The sequence below is a fragment of the Carcharhinus amblyrhynchos genome, chromosome 18 (genome assembly GCF_965287045.1).
Source record: "Carcharhinus amblyrhynchos chromosome 18, sCarAmb.v2.hapA, whole genome shotgun sequence".
In the NCBI taxonomy this organism is placed as follows: domain Eukaryota; kingdom Metazoa; phylum Chordata; class Chondrichthyes; order Carcharhiniformes; family Carcharhinidae; genus Carcharhinus; species Carcharhinus amblyrhynchos.
Window position 1 is genome coordinate 20,336,536 of NC_137341.1, and position 21,644 is coordinate 20,358,179.

Below are 21,644 nucleotides of genomic sequence, written 5' to 3' on the forward strand. Positions count from 1 at the left end.
AGTCTCTTCATAGGACAATTCCATGTCCCAGGGATTAGTCAGGTGAACCTTTGGTGCACTCCTGCCATGTTCAGTATATTCTGCATTGGGTAAGGAAATTAAAGCTACATAAAATATTTTACACGTGGATTTATCAAGATTCTAAACAACCGCTGCAAGATTTCCTTACTCCTGTTCTCAAATTGCCTTTCAATGAAGGCTAACATACCATTTGCCTTCCTAATTGCTTGTCGCACTTGCACGTTAGCTTACAGTGACCCAAGAATAAGGACATCCATGTCCCTTTGGGCATCAACACTCTCAACAATCCCTCCCCTATTTAAGGGATGCTCTTCATTTTCCTACCATAAGTAATAATTTCACATTTTCCACATTATATTCCATTGGCCATGTTCTTGCTTTTCTAAATCCCTTTGAAGCCTTGAATCAGCAAACTTAGAGACATTACATTTGACCTTCATATCCAAATCATTATTATATATTGTGAACATATGGGCCCAAGTACTGCTCCTAGTGGTACCCCACTGATCACAGCCTGCCAATTTGAAAGTGACCAATTTACTTCTACTCAGTTTTCTGTCCATTAACCAATCCTTAATCCATGCCAGTATATTACCTCCAATTTCATGTGTTCCAATTTTGCTTACAAACTACTTTTGTGGGACTTTATGGAAAGCTTTCTGAAAATCCAAATACACCACATCGACTGGTTCTCCCTTATCTATCCTGCTAGTAACACCATTCAAAAGCTCCAACAGGTTTGTAAAACATGGTTTCCCTTTCATAAATCCATGCTGACTCTGTCCAATCCTACCATTATTTTCGAAGTGCCTAGTTATCACATTCTTTATAATAAGATTCTAACATATCCCCTACTCCAGATGTCAAATTAACAGGTCCATAGTTTTATGTTTTTTCTCCCTCTTTTCTTAAGTAGGGGAGTAACATTTGCTACCTTCCAATCCACAAGCACTATTCCCGAATCTGTAGAATTTTGAAAGATGATCACCAATGCATCTGCTTTCCCTACAGCCGCTTCTTTCAATACTCTGGGATATAGATAATTGGGTCAGAGAATTTATCAACTTTCAGTATCATTAACTTATCCAGCACTTTTTTTTTTTACTAATACTAATTTATTTCCGGTCCTCAGACTCATCAGTTCTTTGGTACCCCAATATTTCTGGTCAATTCTTGCATCTTCCTCCATGAAGGCAGGCATGAAGTATGGGTTGAGTTCTCTGCCATTTATTTATTATAAATTCTCCATTCTCTGTTTGTAATGGGCTCACATTCTTCACTAACCTTTCCCTTTTTACATATTTATAGCCCATTTTTATGCTCCTTGCTAATTTACTCTTGTATTCCATTTTGATTCTCCTTTGTCGAGTGATGCCATGCAAACTATGGCATCATCAACTATCATTTCAGCTGACACCAGCAACTACATAGACCAGAAATAAAATTTGGGAGCGCCTGGTCCCATACAGTGTAGATACAGACTGCTGCATTTACCTACTAATACACTATTAACCCTGTTACTGCATTAAGAGAGGCTCATTAAATTAATCCAAAATTGTGGACTTGAGTGGACCTGATCCACTTATGCTGGCCCACAGAAGGGCATTTCCAATGATTTCATATACATTTCCACACAAGGCTCTGCCAACACCAATAAATATCCTTTATCTGTGGATTCATCAACAAATTCAGCTGGTGTTCACATTGCTCTGCCTATTTTCCTCAGCATAAAACCAACACTGAATGCACAGTTACTTTACACAGACAGCTTTGGAAACAGAAGCAGTTGCATTTACACTAGCAAAATCAAAAATAAGATTTGGTTGTACATCAGGTTCACTGCAATCCCTCCTGTATTAAGGAAATACAAGGTCCTTGCTTACATGCTGGAACTGGCCCAGATTCTATTTACACAGATGATTATGAAGATTGATCTTTTGGCAAGGAAACAAAAAAAAAGTCCAGTTTAAATTATACCGTTGAATTGTGAAGCACTCAGGATCATTGAATAAGGAATAGGAAAGAGCTGAGAACTAGAGAAGTTGAGGGTTATTTAATAATGGGTATGAGGTAGGTAAAATATCTGGGTCATTATCATACAATACAGACTTTAATGCAGGGGAGAAGAGAGAGTTTGCAATCAAATACAACAAAAATAATATTTTTCCTCAAAACTGAGAAATGTTAATTATTGTGACAATGCAAATTATTATTTGTTTGCTTCTAGGACTTAGACAAATCAGCAAGTGCAACACAGTTAATGAATACTATGTTAAAAGGAATCTTATTAAAATATATTTCAAACTGTATAGTAAAAGACCAATTTATTTGTTACTTAAATCAGAAGAGGAATACTGCAATTACTACACAAAAGAAAAGGAGACCTGGGTGCGCAGCACTACACCACCTCACTCCACCAGAAAAATATACTACATTTTTGTATTTTCTGCTGGCTCATCTGCACTGAATTGTTGATGTTTATTATGTTTCCAAATACCTAGACAGTAAGAGCTTCAGTTTGTCAGGCTTCATGGCTTTACATGGAGACAGTTTGGGTAGTTTAACCTAATGCTTAGCGCATATGGGTGAATAACACATGGCCTTCTACGTTTTAGGTACTAATCCTGTCCCTAGAGACCACAAAGATTGCAGGTTTAGGGAGCCAGGTGGTGTTAAGACACACTGTTGGAGTAAGGTGAAGGATAAGTGACTTGGTAGTTGACCTTTAACCTTGAAATACTTGATATTGACACTGGGTGACAAATTGTAAGCAGTCTTACACTGAAGTCTTGCAGTCAAGACTGTAAATCTGTACCCTAACAGAGAAAACACAGGAAAATGAAATTTCCATTTCCAAAACTTGTGCATCATAGTTTTCTCTGGGGGTATTGAGTGATTTCCAAGACCAGGACAAATTGTATTTTTCACTGAAGGAGTAGGTATTCGCTGATCTAACTATAGTTGATGTACTGTACTTCTCCAGTACAGTGCAAACTTCAGCATAAAATAGATTGAGAATAATACATGTTATACTGTAAGGACACATTCATCTATCTGGTCTTTTACTGTGCAGTGTTGAATCAGTAAGGGTGTGGTTAGGGAGGGCAGGGGGTATCGCAGGTTGTTTAGCAGATCAACGTGGTGAAAGCTCACCATTCCTTGTGTCATGAGCCACTTGTCTATAGGCTCGAGGTCTGGATTGTCAGTTTTAATGTTCAGCTGCATCTGCTACAGAGCATTCTCAAGGCCCAGTAGTCAAAAAAAAGGACAAAGCCAAGAAAGAGAAAGAGAAATCCACATCAGATTACTGTAGAATATTTCCAGCACACCACTACGATTTTTTTGGCAAAAATAAATATTTGCACAGAAGTAACAACTTTCATCTCGAAGGTAATAAAAGTAATGGATGGTCATGAATGGATTACAAAAGGTTACTTGTTGCCTTGAAGTTGATGAGGTCAAAAATAAAGAACCTCTTATTTGTCTTAGTAATATTCCCAAACCATCATTTATATAACATACCCTGGCAAAATGATTAGTTCAGCAAGATTCTGTGTGAAAACTGATTGGAGTAATATACAGATTACACGGTCAAACAGAATAACAAACTCGGACACAAATGTATGCATGTAAGCACCAGAAACAATGCAAATTTGTGCACTTGAATGGAAGTCCTTTCCATCAATGTGCATTTATTTAACCAAGTAGCATGTACCAAATCGTGCCTGTACCTTTCAGCAAAGCAGCTGATATATCTGTGGTCTAGGATATTAAAAAAGTCATATCTGAACATGGTGGTTAGCACTGCTGTCCCACAGCACCAGGGATCTGGGTTCGATTCCTGACTTGGGTCACTGTCCGTGTGGAGTTTGTATGTTCTCCCCGTATCTGCATGGATTTCCTCCAGGTGCTCCGGGTTCCTTCCACAGTTTGAAAGACTTGCTGGTTGGCTGCATTGGCCATGCTAAATTGTTCCTCAGTGTACTTGAATAGGTGCCAGACTGTGGCAATTAGGGGATTTTCGTTGCAGTGTTAATGTAAGTCTACTTGTGACACTAATAAACAAATTTAAAACTTTAAACTAAATGGATCTGAATTTTTTTGTCTGCTGATTAATTTCAAATAATTTTCATTTCTCAGAGCTGTATTATATCTATCAAGATTGGTAATCTTTTTGAAATGCCCGCCAGTCCTTTTAGACTGATTTGTAAACAGTCTTAAAGTCCAGATGACAATAATAAACTGATATTCTGTGGTTTTGGAAGATTGTGGCAATTTCTTCAAATGTACACATACGTACAAAAAGTGATTTCCATTTTAGTGTCTGAATGTTTCACTTTGCCTCCTTGGTAAAATAACCTCTTTTAGCAACTTGAATAGAAAAATATGAAACGAAAAGAATGAAACTCAAAAGAAAATAACTTCTACAGAGACAAATCATAACACCTGTCCAGACAGATAACTTTGGTTGCTCGTGCAACAAGTTATACTGGATTGAAGTCAAGTTTAGCTAAAACTACAAACACAATAATGAGTTAGTTTAGTGAAACTCAAGCAAAAGGTTGAGTGTAACAGTTAGTAATGCTGAAATGTAAAGGACCACAGAAAAACAAATTGTATATAACCCTTAAGGGCCCAAGTAATTATCCAGAAATAAAGCTCAAAGTTTTTTTTTGCAATTTCATACTACTACTCTGGGGATCCCAATCCTATTAAAATAACATATTTCCAGAAATAAACATTCCAAAAGATGGAGAGACTATATCATGCATGGTTACTTGTGATATTAGAGCTGGTGCCTGTCAGATTTTAAATTGAAAACTGCTATGTAGACAGAGTGCTGTACAACAGTCAACAGCAGCCTCCCCTCCCAACAGTATATGATTGATGATAAGTGCTAACAAAAACAAAGTTTGAATTTGAAATAACGCTCTATTTCAATATTCAAATCTAAATCTGTCCATTCAGATAACTGAAATTTCACATGTTAATTAAAACCAAGTAAATCATGGCAAATTACACAATCCTTATTTGCACCCACAGTAGAAATCCATTATGGCTAATACAATCCATAAATCAAAGTTAGAGGGAAGTAGGTTTGGAGTGAAAATTTGCTTTTGTACCCAAGTATAATTTGAAACTCAAAATGTAATTCCAAATTTGATCATGGTGGTGGTGGGGAGGAAGAGAGAGAGAGAGAGAGACAAAGATTGCAATCTATTTTCACTTTTTTCTCAAATGCTAATGAAAATGGCTCAGACCATATTACTTGGGAGGCAATCATTTTTTTCTTCCCCCATATTAACTTTTCCTGATTAGATGCCATATCATCTGACAGATAAGCAATCAGATAATCTTGCCACACCCTCTCTGCATACTTCTCCAGCCCTGTGTTACAGCTCATCATTCCACTTTACAACAAATCCTCATCTTCATTTATTCAAATGGCAGAGCATTTGCTGCATATCCTGTGATCTTTCAAAGTCTCTTCATGTTCTCTCATTACATTCAAAAGTTAAGACAGGACTGTGCCTTTAGTCACCTCCAGTCTCCTACTTTCTGCTTGGTGTGCACTATTGACATGCAAAATGCCTTGGTAAATGCAATTTCGTGGAATATTGCTGCTGTTATCATTTTTAAACTGGGAAGTGTGGCTAAGTGAGGACAGAACATTTTATTCTTCCTTGCTGTGGAAAAGTTTTTGGGTTGTATTCTGAACTTCTCTGTAATAAAAGTCAAAAACCAGGGAACCATCAATTCAAATCTGGAGTACTGTAATCTAAAACCTAATACCTATTTCTCTAGCTATATGAGATTTAGCCATTGGATACAGATGTTAACATTATAGAAACTGTCTGCGTTTTAGAACTTGATATTGTGGAGATATGTGTTGTGTCACTGAATACACAAGAAATAGAAGCAAGAGTAGGCTACAGGCCCTTCAAGCCTGCCCTGTCACTCAATACAACCATGGCTGCTCTATACTGGCTACTTTTCTGGCCATTCCCCCAAAGCCCTCTATTTCTCGATCTATCAAATATTTATCCACCTCCATTTTGAATACTTTTCATGATCCAGCTTCTGGGACAGAGAATGTTATGCAAGAGATTCACCAATTGAGAAGAAATTTTTCCACATTTTAGTTTTAAGTGACCAGCTCTTTATCTTGAAGACACGTCCCCTTGTTTGAGATTCTCCCACTAGTGAAAACAACTCAACATCTATCTTGTCAAGCTCCCCTCAGGATCTTATGTGTTTGAATAAGGTCACCTCTCACTCTTTTAAACTCCAAGGAATACAAACCCAGACTGTTTAGTCTCTCTCTGATAGAATAACCCTCTCATTCCAGGAACTATCATGGTGAACCTCCTCTAATGACTGCTTCTAACGTTACTGTGTCCTTTTTCAGGTAAGGGATCCAAAATCATTTTCAGTATTCCAGGTGAAGCTTCACCAACACCCTGTACAAAATCTCCCTCTTTTTAAAGCCCAACCCCAAGCCAAAATGCCATTTGCCACCTTAATGACTTGTTGAACCTGCTCGCTAGCTTTTTGTGATTCATGCACTAGAACACCTAAATGCCCCTGTACCTAACTCACATGCAGTCTCTCTCTATTTAGATAATAATCTGTCTTTTGATTCGTCCTACTAAATTATATGACCTCTCAATTCCCCATATTAAACTCCATTCACCAGGTTTTTGCCCAGTCACCCAAGCTATTATATCCCACTGCAGGATCACAACATCTTCCTAGCAATGTGCCCTTCCACCCATCTTTGTATCATTGACAAATTTAGAAACCTTACATCTGTTCCTTCTTCCAAGTCATTAATGTAAATAATGAACAATTGTGGGCCAAGAACTGATCGCTGTGGCACTCCACAATGGTGAGCTTACATGTCATTTTCCAAACCTTGCATTAATCTCAACCATAACACTGGGTAAATGTCAAGCAAATGCATCAGTCCAAAAGTATTGAAAACGGACATTTACCCTAAGCCAATTTATTTTAGCTACTAGCAATCAATTTCAGGAGAGAAAGCTGGTCACTAGCTCCCTGGTATTTAGCCAAGAACAATACAAGTATTTGATTAAAATGCAATGGCTATTAAATATTCCAAAAATTTTTAAACATGAGCATTATACTTGAGCAGATGAATATGATAACATCTAGTGGCATCATTGGGGCTGTCGTTTAAAATGAAACCGGACCCCAGCCACCTGTGGTAGCACACAGATCTTTTTGAAAATTGAATTCCTTGGCTACATTTTTCATTTCATCTGGCATAGCAAGCAAACTACGCATCGATGGTTTAAACACTCATCTTTCAACTGAAATACCAAAACAGTTTATCACTGTGAAAGAACAGAAACATCTACATGGAAGGAAAGGTTTCTTTTAATTCAAAGATAGCTTAAAAAGTTAAAGCTCTTACCATTGCTGCATTATTTTGTCGAACATCAATGGCAGTTGCCAATCCTCCAACTGACTGCAAGTCCTCATAGGTTACACTGCAAGCAAGAAATATATAGGAAATTAAAATCCCCATGTATAAATTTCATGCAATTTCATATTCAGACGTGAGTATACTTACTTTTTGCGCTGATCAGCCAGAGAACTACTTCTGGTCTGTGCAAACATATCAAAGTTAGCCGAATCTCGAGCATCTGGATTGCAGTTGGTCAATGAGCTCAGGGTACCACTAACATTATCTGTGCCCAGATCTGAAAAAATAAAATATCTCAGTAGTAGTTATACCAATATCAGGGTAAACTATTCCATACAGAAACACAAAATACTGTTGGAGGTGAAAATCTGGAATAAAATTAAAAAGTCCAGGAAATACTCAGTGAATCTGTGGAGAGAGAAACAGAGTTAACATTTCAGGTCAATGACCTTGCACTAAAAACTGGAAAATATTAGCGATGTGCCAGATTTAAAGCAAGTATTGTGGTCGGGAAAGTGGAGAGGTCCCTGATAAAGTGATATGCAGGAGAGATTAAATGACAAAATGAAAATAATGCAAGGCAAAAAGGGGTGATAATTGAACAAAGAAAAAAAATGCATCTAGAGGAGGCTCAACACTTCAATCTCACACCATAGTGGTCTGAGGCCTCTTGCTTCTTCCTTGAATGGAGGCCCAGCCAGCCTCCATCCAACTGACTGAACTTTTTCTTCACATTGAACTATTTCTCTTTCACTTTCTCCAAATGATAAGGTGTTGCTATGGGAGCTAACATTCTTGTGGGATATTTAGAACATTCTTTTTTTCCAGTCCTACTTGGGTCTGTCCTTCAGCTTTTGCAAGTACATTGTTCCCTGCTCTCACCCTGAATTGGAAAGTTAATCAACTCTGTCACCATTTCCATACTGCTCTCACCTTCACGTGGCCTACCTTCCTGACTCTCCCATTCCTGATTTGCTTGTCTCTATTTAATAGAAATGTCTATAGTGGTCATCGGTCGATGACTTATCAAGGTAAGTAATGCTGTGGGAAAACAAAATAAGGAACACTTCACACTTTGACAGGGTAAGGGTTGCTGGCATGACCACAGACCAGAGAGGATGCAAGTGAGACTAAAGATCAGTGAAGGATGGAGAAAGAACGTGTACAAACTGGAACCCACAATCCGAAAGGGGGGACGATTTGTGTCAGGGAGTGTACAGGCGATGTGCACTGTATCATTAGGGTAGAGCAGGCCCAAAAAAATGCTCTTGCAATATTCCATATATGAAACACTTACATTTATAGTCTGCCTGTTGTGAGCCCTCCTCACAACACTTTCCCAGAGAAGCCCAAGAGATGCAACACCTTCCCTTTCCTCCCTTCTCACCATCCAAACATTCCTTTAGGGTGAAACAGCAATTTACTTTCATATTTTTCTATTTATGTACTGCATTTCCTGCTCATGACAGCAGTTTCCTCTACACTAGGGAAATAGCTTTGCAAAATACCTGCTTAGTTGCATGGCCTCAAGCTTCCAGTAACTTGTCATTTGAATTCCCCACCCCTATTCTTGACAGCGGCCTCCTGCATTGTTCCAATTAAGCTCAATGCAAGTTTGAGGAACAGCACATAATCTTTTAATAAGATGGTTAACAGCCTTCTGGCCTCAAAAAACTGACTTCAGCAATTTCATGTTGTCTTCTGACCCATCTTAAGAACGTAAGAACATAAGAAATAGGAGCAGGAGTAGGCCATCTAGCCCTTCGAGCCTGCCCCGCCATTCAATAAGATCATGGCTGATCTGTCGTGGCTCAGTTCCACTTTCCCGCCCTCTCCCCATAACCCTTAATCCCCTCTCTTATCAAGAACCCATCAACCCGCTTCTTAAAAATATTTAGTGAGGTAGCCTCCACCACTTCAACGGGCAGAGAATTCCAGAGATTCACCACCCTTTTAGTGAAGAAGTTCCTCCTCAACTCCGTTCTAAACCGCCTCCCCCTTATCTTGAGGCTGTGCCCCCTAGTCCTACTGTCTTTTTTGAGCGGGAAGAGTCTTTCCACCTCTATCCTATCCATCCCATTCATCATCTTATACATCTCAATGAGATCTCCCCTCATTCTTCTAAACTCTAACGAGTACAAGCCTAGTTTATTCAGCCTCTCCTCATAGCTCAATCCCCTCAACTCCGGTATCAGCCTAGTAAACGTCCTCTGCACTCCCTCCAGGGCCAAAATATCCTTGCGCAGGTGCGGCGCCCAAAACTGCACACAGTACTCCAGCTGCGGCCTCACCAATGCCCATATGCGTTTTCTGGTTTTGATTTTGGGCAGAGTTGGTAATGATTTCACTTTCCTATTGAACTTCATGGAGACAAATCTTTTCTTCCTACTGTCACCCCCTTTTTGCCTTGCACCATCATTTAATCTCTCCCATCCTCCACTGTATCACAAGCCTTCCCTTTTGTTCTCTCCTCCCATTCCCCCTTCAATGCCTTTTTACTTGCTTTAAAAGCTTGTCAAATCTTTAACTTTTTTCCAGTTCTGACGAAGGGTCACTGATCTGAAACGTTATTTCCAAATTTTATGCAGAGTTAATCAGCAGGTCTGGCAGCATGAAACAATCTTGTTTTAAAGGTGCTCAAAATGGCATTTATCAATTAGACAGAAATTCAGATTTTGAATTTAGAATAAAAAAATGAAGGGAATTTCCTCTAATTGCTGCTAGTAGCAAGTTTATAAATATGAGAGACTTAGCTTCCATGGCTCAACTGGCAGCATTCTCATCCAAGTCACAGGACTGTGGGTTCAAGTGCAACTCCAAAGAGCAGAAAATTTAGTCTGATATCCCCTATGCATCATTGAGGGAATGCTGTACTGCCAAAGGCAGTGGATGGAATTCTCCAGCTATTCATACCCTACTGCCACTGCCAGCAAGAACAGAGAATTTGGCACTCAACCAAATCACCATTCACTGCAGCATGATAGGAATGAGTGAAGTTGGAGAATCCCACTGCATGGGATTTTTCTCCTCCCTCATGGTGTGTTTTGTGGCAGTAGGAAGTGGTGGTGCGGCTCGCTGGCAGCAGAATCTTATGGTTTCCCCCCCCCTTGTCAACGGGGTGAGATGTTAAACCAAGGCTTGTTTGCTCTCTCAGGTGGATATAAAAGATTCCACTGCATATCTTGAAGAAGTCATGATGTGGAGATGCTGGCGTTGGACTGGGGTAAACACAGTAAAAAGTCTCACAACACCAGGTTAAAGTCCAACAGGTTTATTTGGTAATAAATGCCACTAGCTTTCAGGGTTTGCCCCTTCGTCAGGTGAGTGGGAGTTCTATCATGCTATCTCCACTCACACTGTCTGCACCTTTAAGACTTGATTAGAATGCGAGTCTTTATAGCTAATCAGTATTCTGTAAACTGTGTGTGCTTTTATACGCTCTGTGATCAGAACTCACACTCACCTGACGAAGGGGCAAACCCCGAAAGCTAGTGGCGTTTACTACTAAATATACCTGTTGGACTTTAACCTGGTGCTGTGAGACTTCTTACTATCTTGAGGAACACAGGAGTTTACTCCCTATCTTAGCCAATATCTGGCCCTCAACTAATATTACTAATGGCTTATCTTGTCATCATCTCATTACTGTCTGTGAGATCTAGCTGTGTATAAGCTGCCTGTACATTTTTATTAGACAACAGTAACAACACTTCAAAAGAATTTCATTGACTGTAAAATACTTAGGATTCTTTTGTGTTTGTGAAAGCTGTGATATAAATAAGAGTTCTTCCTTTTGTTGACAGCATAGCAATCAATTCTCAAGTCAGATGCCATAACCTAATACGCTCACTAGTAATGCCAAGCATTTGTTATAATGTTACTATTGAGGGACAAGAGAAAAATCACCTCACATTGCTTACTAATAACCTGAGGAAAAAAAATAACATGTCGAAATCTAGCAGCTCAATTCAGAAATCACTTATGGCCACTGAATCTCATGAGCGACCAAAAATGGAATTTGTCTTAGTTTGAGATTTTCCCATCCGCCACCAGTGACGTGGTCAGGTTCACACCCCATGAATTTAAATACATTTTAATATAATAAAGAGCTTTACGCCATAGCTTCCACCCACAAGGTATCCTCATTCCCCCAAACCCCAAGCAATGTCATGATATGAATCACTGCTGGTATTCAAAAGTGAAAAGTAGCCATGATGACCACACTGGGGGTGTGGAGGTTCCTGGAGGTTGAGGGATAAGGCTGGGCATTAGGTGGGAAAGAGTGCCCCTGATACTTCTGTGGCATGATGGTTGGGATGGGGGCAGGCATTGGAAAAACTTATTTTAAGTGCAAATCAGAATGCCCTATATTGATGGCACCCCATCAGACCCTGCCCCACCTGAATGACGGCATAAATCATTCCCCCAGATTTTCTGTGCAGAAAATCTGGCCTGGAAACATGGCTGTGCCCTGGAGAGAAACACACCAATTTTCAGTCATTGCCTGACACTCGACAAATTTAGAGAAAAATTCCATCCAACGTCTGACAAAATATTAACAAAACTTGAAGTATTCAGTTTAATCTTCAAACTGGCCAGATAGCTGGTCTCTGCTGAGCCCCTTTAGAGGTGTAATAACTGGACAACGGTACAGTGGCATAGTAGTTGACGCTGTTGCCTCTCGGCGCTGAGGACCCAGGTTGGTTCCTGGCTTGGGTCACTATCTGTGTAGAGTTTGCACATTCTCCCCACATCTGTATGGGTTTCCTCCCACAGTCCAAAGACCTGCATTGGCCATGCAAAATTGCCCCTTAGTGTCAGAGGGACTAAGTAGAGTAAATGCATGGAGTTATGGGGATAGGGCTTGCTGCGATTATGTTGTGCAGACTCAATGGACCCAATGGCCTCCTTTTGCACTGTATCATTGTAATATCCCTGTGTTGGAGAAAAGAAATCAAACCAGGATTGTGACGCTTATCAAATCAGTTTCTTGGATAAAGATAAATCAATGTAGTCTTTTCAGGACAATACATTACTTCCAAAGATCATCCACAACACACTGAGCAATAAAAATAGTTTAAAAAGATATTCGCAACACTTTACGTGGCAGTTAGTAATAAATACAGACGTCCTTGAATTTGTACAGCCTAATCTTATCCGCAGAAATTTGATCAACATGCCAACCACCCATTGCCTCGGAAAGGCTGCGTAAAAAAAAAAATGCAGTCAGATGATAAACTGGGTTTATTAGTTAATCCAAATAAGGAGTCACCAATCCTGACATCATCAGCTGACAAGTAACTCCACAGCAATTCTTTATATTTGACAACTGTGATCATAGTAATGATTTATTTATCAGGATTTTGAGCAGAAATCAGGGAATTCTGGTTAATCCTATTGAAAGTGAGATAATCAATAGCTTCCTTACCTAGCCCAGCAAGCTGTGAGGACAGAGTGGGAGCAGTCATATTTCCAACCATCGGGCTCACTACTGCAGGGGAACCTGGGCCCAAGTCTATTAGATTATCTGTGTCTGTAACTTCATTCAATACCTAATGAATGAGAGAGAAGTGAACAGAGTGTGTGATGTTTTAAAAACTTCCGTTCGTCAAAATCTGTACATTTTTCAGATTAAAATGGGCATTTCTAATTAAGGTCACCCTTTTCACTTACTTTGGTAAAAAGAGCTCCAAAACCTTTTAACCTAATAGCCTCAGAAATTTACACAGGCATTAAATTTCTTGATAGTGGCAAGTGGGTAGAGCAACAGGGTGAAATTGAAGACATCTAACAAAGGGAATAAATATGTCTTAAAATTAATTCCCTGTGGTTGCTGAAACACAAACATATTTAGAAGAAATTATATGATGTTTACATAACCATGATTCACTCGATGACTTTGTCAGATTTTTAACAAAACGCACAGTCATTACTTACACCATCCTCTGCTTCCTGACTTCCACGCCCTGATCTACATCGTTCAAATCTGCACAGAAGAAATGACAAATCAGGAAAAGCCATATGGTTATACATTAGCTGTCGACTTTAATGGCTCCAGCACGTCCCGGTGTGGTGCGGAGGTGTGACCAAAACAAAAAATCCAAATTCTTCTGCTTGGTTAGTTACTGTTGGAGTTTTCAGTTTGCAGTGGCATTTCTTACATTCTTGCCTTACAAAACATCAAACCAAGTACAGGAACAGAACCACTTAGGCTACAAAACAATGTTACATTTTTTTCCCCAACATATTACTCTACTCTGCCTCTCTCAATTTGATCATGTTCCCAAGTGCCCTCTTTGAATAGGTGAGATTTTGAACCCCTGGCTTTTCAGAGTTGCATCAAATTACCGAGGGAGAGTTGAAAAGTGCAATTCATGCCAGCTTAATCAAGTGGTGTGATATTATTTCAGAGCCCTTCACTGGCGGAGTCGTCCAGATCACACCCAGGAAAATTGAGAAGCTGATTTTAACATATTTGCATCTAATCATCAGGCACTCATGGGATTTTCACAGCTCGTGGAACAAGGCACAGAGTAACTTCACTCTGGTGTCATTTACAACAGCTCTATAAGTGTGAACCAGCACACTGGAGGATTTTGGAGGTGAGTGCTCAGGAGGACATCACCCTACATGGTGCTCGAGGCTTTGGGAGCACCAGAGAAGACATGGGGCATGCAGATAAATATTACTTGGGACTGAGGTGGGGTAAGTTTAGATATACAGACACTGAGGCTCATCAAGGGGAGAGAGGGTGCCATTGTCAATGGGGTGCAAGTGACATCCACCCCCCCTAGACTAGCTAACTCTAAGGGTCAGGGACAAGAGGGGGCTACTGGGAAGAGGAAGGGGGGTGAGAAGCGGAGGCCTCAGCCTCTTAATCTGCATAACAGGTTTGAGGTTCTTGCTTCCAAGTTGGACGAGAACGAGGCAGGTGAGGTTGGTGAGCAAGCTGCACACGGTACAGTGCTGCAGCAGGACATAGGCAAAGAGAAAAGGAAAAGGAACGTAGTAATTATTGGGGATAGTGGGGTGAAGGGTATTGACACTGTCCTTTGTCACAATGACAAAGTGCACAGAAGGGTGTGTTGTCTGCCTGGTGCTCGGGTACGGGATGTCGCAGCTGGGCTGCAGATGAACCTGGAGTGGGAGGGTGAGAATCCGGTCGTTGTGGTACATGTGGGTGCCGGCGACGTAAGCAAAATGCAGACTGAGGATCTGGGGAGGGAGTATGAAAAGCTTGGAATGGAATTAAAAAGTAGAACCGACAAGGTGGTTATCTCTGGGCTACTGCCTGAACCGTGTGCAGATGGGCGTAGGGTTGACAGGATTAAGGAAGTGAATGGGTGGCTCAGGGATTGGTGTGGGAGGAATGGGTTTGAATTTATGGGGCATTGGCACCAGTATTGGGATACGTGGGACCTGTTCGGGAGGGATGGGGTTGGTCTGAACCGTGCTGGGACCAGAGTGCTGGCGAATTGAGTAAAGAGGACTGTAGACAGGGCTTTAAACTAATTAGGGGGGGGGAGGGTGTGAGGGTAGGTGACCTTACGAGGTCTAAAGTTAAGGAGAGTGTACATGTAAGGGAAGAGGTCGAGGATGTCCCAATAATAGAGGGAGTAGGGGGCGTGAGTATAGTTGGTGGCGTTGCGGCAAATAGGATCCAGGTGAAGGCTGGGATGAAAGCGCTTTATCTGAATGCACGAAGCATTCGGAATAAAGTGGATGAGCTGGTGGCGCAGATCGACACAAATGGATACGATCTGGTGGCCATTACAGAGACGTGGCTGCAGGGTGACAGGGACTGGGAGCTGAATGTACAGGGCTATCAAGTGTTTAGGAAGGATAGACAGGAGGGAAAAGGGGGGGGCGTAGCTCTGCTGATTAAGGATAGAATCATGGTGGTAGTAAGGGATGATATTGGAGCCAAGGAGCAGAGGGTGGAATCGTTGTGGGTGGAGATTAGGAACAGCAAAGGGAGGAAGACGCTGGTGGGTGTCGTCTATAGGCCCCCGAATAATGATCTGGAGGTGGGGCGGGCTGTTAACGCGCAAATCAGTGCGGCGTGCAGGAATGGGACGGCCGTAGTTATGGGAGATTTCAATCTGCATATTGATTGGTCGACCCATGTTGGACGTGGGGGGCTCGAGGAAGAGTTCTTGGAATGCTGCCGGGATAGTTTCCTTGAACAGTGTGTGTTGGAGCCGACGAGGGAGCGAGCTATCTTGGATCTGGTGCTATGTAATGAAGCGGGTAGAATTAGGGACCTTGTGGTGAAGGATCCTCTTGGGGAGAGTGATCATTGTATGGTGGAGTTTCTGGTGCAGATGGAGGAGGAGAAAGTGGGTTCCCGGACACGCGTCCTTTGTTTGAATAGAGGGAAATACGGTAGGATGAGAGAAGAATTGGCGAATGTGGACTGGGAGAGCGCATTGGAGGGAGGGTCTGTTAAGGAGCAGTGGAGGATCTTTAAGGAGATCTTTCTTGGTGCTCAACGGAAATTTATTCCGATGGTCAAAAAGGATAGTAGGAGGAGAGGTAATAAGCCGTGGATAACAAAGGAGGTGAAGGAAAGTGTTAAACTAAAAGCGGAGGAATTTAGAGTAGCTAAGAGTAGTGGGCGAGAAGAGGATTGGGAGAGGTTTAAATGTCAACAAAGATTGACAAAGAAGTTGATAAGGAATGGTAGGAGAAACTATGAAGCTGGGCTAGCGCTTAATATAAAAAAGGATAGCAAGAGTTTTTATAAATATATAAAAAGGAAGAGGCTGGCTAGGGTAAATGTTGGTCCTTTAGAGGATGAGAAAGGGGACCTAGTGGTAGGGGATGGGGATATGGCTAAGGTATTGAATAACTTTTTTGTTTCTGTCTTCACGGAGGAAGACGTGAATAATTTGCCGGGTGTTAGCGATAGAAAGGTGGTAGGACTGGAGGGTCTTAATGACATTACTGTTACTAGAAAGGCGGTGCTCGACAGACTGGAGGGGCTGATTGTGGACAAGTCCCCAGGACCGGATGGAATGCATCCGAGGGTTCTGAAAGAAATGGCGGAGGTGATAGTGGATGCCTTGGTGGTTATTTTCCAAACGTCGCTGGATTCCGGGGAAGTGCCGGATGATTGGAAAACGGCTAATGTTACGCCGTTGTTTAAGAAGGGTGCCAGACAAAAGGCGGGGAATTATAGGCCGGTTAGTTTAACGTCTGTGGTAGGTAAAATGTTAGAATCTGTCATTAAGGAGGAAATTGCGAGGCATCTTGAAGGGAATTGCTTGATAGAGCAGACGCAGCACGGTTTCATTAAAGGGAAGTCGTGTCTGACAAATTTACTGGAGTTCTATGAGGATGTGTCTAGGGCGGTGGATAGAGGAGAGCCGGTAGATGTGGTCTTTCTAGATTTTCAGAAAGCGTTTGACAAAGTGCCTCACAAGAGGTTATTGCAGAAGGTCGAGGGACATGGAGTTGGGGGTAGGGTGTTAGCGTGGATAGAGGATTGGTTGTCAAATAGGAGGCAGAGAGTGGGAGCCAACGGGTGCTATTCGGATTGGCGGATGGTGACTAGTGGAGTGCCCCAGGGGTCGGTGCTGGGGCCTCAGCTTTTTACCATTTATATAGATGATCTGGAGGAGGGAACCGAGTGTAGAGTGTCGAAATTTGCTGATGACACCAAGATTGGGGGAACGGCAAATTGTGCGGAGGGTGTGGAGAGTCTGCAGAAGGATCTAGATAGGCTGGGCGAATGGGCCAGGAAATGGCAAATGGAATTTAATGTTGGCAAGTGTGAGGTGGTCCACTTTGGTAGGAAAAATGGTAGGAAGGAGTATTACTTACGAGGCGAAAAACTGCAGCAGGCGACGGTGCAGAGGGACCTCGGGGTCCTTGTGCATGAGTCGCAAAAACCCAGCTTGCAGGTGCAGCAGGTGGTCAGGAAGGCGAATGGGATGCTGGCCTTCATAGCGAAGGGGATTGAATATAAAAGTAGGGAGGTCTTGCTGCAGCTGTATAGGGCATTGGTGAGGCCGCAACTGGAGTACTGTGTGCATTTTTGGGCGCCGCACCTGCGCAACGATATTTTGGCCTTGGAGGGAGTGCAGAGGAGGTTTACTAGGCTGATACCGGAGTTGAAAGGGTTGAGCTATGAGGAGAGGCTGAATAAACTGGGCTTGTACTCGTTAGAGTTTAGAAGAATGAGAGGAGATCTCATTGAAACGTATAAGATGATGAATGGGATGGATAGGATAGAGGTGGAAAGACTCTTCCCGCTCAAAAAAGACAATAGGACTAGGGGGCACAGCCTCAAGATAAAAGGGGGGCGGTTTAGAACGGAGTTGAGGAGGAACTTCTTCACTCAAAGGGTGGTGAATCTCTGGAATTCTCTGCCCGTTAAAGTGGTGGAGGCTGCCTCGCTAAATATTTTTAAGACGCGGGTTGATGGGTTTTTGATAGGAGAGGGGATTAAGGGTTATGGGGAGAGGGCGGGAAAGTGGAACTGAGCAGCGACAGATCAGCCATGATCTTATTGAATGGCGGGGCAGGCTCGAAGGGCTGGATGGCCTACTCCTGCTCCTATTTCTTATGTTCTTATACAATCTCGGGAGGGGAGGGGCTGGTCTCTTGCAACCTTCTACTCATCTTGGACTGTCTCCTGCCTCGAAAGGGTCCGGTAGCTGTCATGCAGGCAATGTTTAGGGAGCAAGAGTAGGACAATCCCACTTCTGCTCCACATGCATCCAGCAGTCTTGTCCAAGGTGCCTCGGGAAATTATGGTGCTGGCTTTCTGGCAGCCATCACTTCTCATGGCTCTGCAACAAATGCTGGGGCAGTGTCTAAATGGAATTCCCCACTAATTGTACAGTTGATGTTCCTCTTGGGCAAGCGAATCAATGGGAGGGTGCTATTAGTACATTGTGAAACCTGTTCTGAACAAAACAGTCAATTTAAATGGAAGATTCCATGCCAAAACCTGAGTCAGCAGGATCTGCATCATTTTTCGGTCCAAAACTGGCACTTTGACAAACTCCAGGAAGATTCTGCCAATGTTCCCTAAAAGAAATGTAACCTGAAATCCTCTTGCAGGCTTTTGGCTGATTTGAATTATTTATAGACTCAAACTGAGTAATTAACTTACCAGTGCATGGCGTTTTTTGGAAAAGGTAATAGAGGATTCAGGGAAGTCATTTGATACAGTACCACACAACTTACTTGAGAGAAAAGTTATAACCCATAGAATAAAAGAGACAATAGCAACATGGATACAGAATTGGTTGATTAACAGTAAACAGCAAGTTATGATTAATGGATATTCTTCATGCTGGAGTAAGATTCGTAATGGAGATTCCTAATGAATAAAGTAAGTGTATTAGGACACTTACTTTATTCATTATCTAGATCATGGTGTATGGGAGACAATTTCATGTTTATAGATGATGTAAGATTTGGAAGCATAGTAAACTATGAGGACAGTATAAAACTTCTAAAAGGATATAGGCAAGTTGGATGAGTAGGCATATAGATGGCAGAAGATTTTCAATGCAAAAATGGAGGCGATTAATTTTGGTGGGAAGAACATTGAGATGGTATAATATAAAGAGTACAACTACATGTGCATAAGTCATTGAAGGAGGCACAACTGGTGGAGAGTGCAGTTAACAAAGAGTACAATAGGCTAGACTTTATTAAGAGGGGCATAGAGTAAAAGAGCAAGGAGATTATGCAGAACATAGAACACTACAGCACAAACAGGCCCTTCGGCCCACAAGTTGCGCTGATCACATCTATACCTACTAAGCCATTGACCTATCTATAACCCCCAATCCCATTAGATCCCATACACTCATCCAGAAGTCTTTTAAAAGACCCCAGCGAGTTCGCCTCCACCACCACCGACAGCAGCCGATTCCATTCACTCACCACCCTCTGAGTGAAAAACTTACCCCTAACATCTCCTCTGTACTTGCTTCCCTGCACCTTAAATTTGTGTCCTCTCGTAGCAACCATTTCAGCCCGGGGAAACAGCCTCTGAGAATCCACCCTATCTATTCCTCTCAATGTCTTATAAACCTCTATCAGGTCGCCTCTCAACCTACACCTCTCCAGGGAGAAGAGTCCCAGCTCCCTCAACCTATCTTCATAAGGCATGCCTCCCAATCCAGGCAACATCCTTGTAAATCTCCTCTGCACCCTTTCAATAGCTTCCACGTCCTTCCTATTGTGAGGCGACCAGAACTGCGCACAGTACTCCAAGTGGGGTCTGACAAGGGTCTTCTGAAGTTGCAGCATTACCTCCCGACTCCTAAGCTCAATCCCTCGATTAATGAAGGCCAGTGCACCATATGCCTTCTTGACCACATCCTCCACCTGCGAGGCCGATTTAAGAGTCCTGTGGAACCGGACCCCAAGATCCTTCTGCTCTTCAACACAGCTAAGGCTCTTACCCTTGATATTGTATTCCTTCATCCCATTGGTCCTGACAAAATGGACCACTACACATTTATCTGCGTTGAAGTCCATCTGCCACTTCTCCGCCCAGTCTTGCATCCTATCTATGTCCCGCTGCAACTTCTGACATCCCTCCAGACCATCCACAACACCACCAACCTTCATATCGTCGGCGAACTTACTAACCCATCTCTCCACTTCCTCATCCAGGTCATTTATGAAAACGGCAAACAGCAAGGGTCCTAGAACAGATCCCTGGGGCACTCCACTGGTGACTGACCTCCATGAAGAAAAAGACTCATCCACAACCACTCTCTGCCTTCTGCAGGCAAGCCAGTTCTGGATCCACAAGGCCAAAGCCCCTTGGATCCCATGCCCTCTCACCTTCTCAAGAAGTCTTGCATGGGGGACCTTATCAAATGCCTTGCTGAAGTCCATGTAAACCATGTCTACCGCTCTTCCTTCGTCAATGTGTTCAGGCACATTCTCAAAGAACTCAACTAGGCTTGTAAGGCACGACCTGCCCTTGACAAAACCATGTTGACTATTTCTGATCATTCTAAACTTCTCCAAATGCTCATAAATCTTGTCCCTCAGAAGCCTCTCCATCAGCTTATCGACCACTGAGGTCAGACTCACTGGTCGGTAATTTCCCGGGCTATCCCTATTCCCTTTCTTGAAAATAGGAACCACATCCACAATCCTCCAATCCTCCGGAACCGCTCCTGTCTCCGTCGATGACGCTAAGATCATCGCCAGAGGCTCTGCAATTACTTCCCTCACCTCCCACAGTAACCTGGGGTACATCCCATCCGGTCCCGGCGACTTGTCTATCTTGATAGAGTTTAAAAGTTCTAACACATCCTCTTCCTTAACATCCACATACTCAATCTTTTCAGACTGCCGCAAACCTGTAGTACAACCTCCCAGATCACTTTCCACCGTGAATACCGAGGCAAAAAGTACTCATTAAGCACCTCTGCCATTTCTTCCGGTTCCACACAGACTTTTCCCCCTTCATCTTTTATAGGTCCTACCCATTCTCTTCTCATCCTTTTACTTTTCACATATTTGTAGAAGGCCTTGGGATTCTCCTTAATCTTACCTGCCAAGGCCTTCTCATGACCCCTTCTGGCTCTCCTAATTTCCTCTTTAAGCTCCTTTCTACAAGACTTATACTCCTCTAGATCCTTAACATCTCCTAGCTCTCTGAACCTTTTATACACCTTTCTTTTCTTCCTGACTAGGTTCACCACAACCTTCCTGCACCACGGTTCCCACGCCCTACCAAAACCTCCTCGTCTCATCAGAACGTTATCATGCAGAGCTCCAGTCAAACATTCCTTGAATATCCGCCACCTTCCTTCTGTACTTTTCCCCAAGAGCGCCTCCTTCCAGTTTATTTGTCCAATTATCTGCCTGATGTCTTCATATTTCCCCTTACTCCAGACAAACTCCTTCCTAGCCTGCCTGATCCTTTCTCTTTCAAATGCTATCGTGAAGGAGGTAGAATTATGATCTCCATCCCCAAGATGCTCCCCTACCGAGAGATCCCACACCTGTCCTGGTTCATTAACCAGCACCAGGTCAAGTACAGCCTCTCCTCTCGTTGGCTTATCCACGTACTGTGCCAGGAAACCCTTCTGAACACACCTAACAAACTCCTCCCCATCCAAACCCCTTACCCTTGGGATATTCCAGTCGATGTTTGGGAAATTAAAGTCTCCCATCACGACAACTC

At 42.4% G+C, this 21,644-nt stretch overlaps 1 protein-coding gene across 6 annotated transcripts in view; it reads right to left on the minus strand.

Moving 5' to 3' along the window:
* The window catches only part of tom1l2b (target of myb1 like 2 membrane trafficking protein b), a 79,970-nt gene that overhangs the window by 14,027 nt on the left and 44,299 nt on the right, over window positions 1–21,644 (minus strand). For 3 of the 6 annotated variants that reach the window (XM_080206487.1, XM_080206483.1, XM_080206485.1), the window contains 5 exons: window positions 13,409–13,457; window positions 12,900–13,023; window positions 7,619–7,748; window positions 7,460–7,535; window positions 3,175–3,249 (listed from right to left, as the gene is read on the minus strand). In XM_080206487.1, coding sequence (XP_080062613.1) covers window positions 3,175–3,249; window positions 7,460–7,535; window positions 7,619–7,748; window positions 12,900–13,023; window positions 13,409–13,457 — 454 coding nt within the window. The other 3 variants (XM_080206486.1, XM_080206484.1, XM_080206488.1) reach the window with 2 other exon arrangements.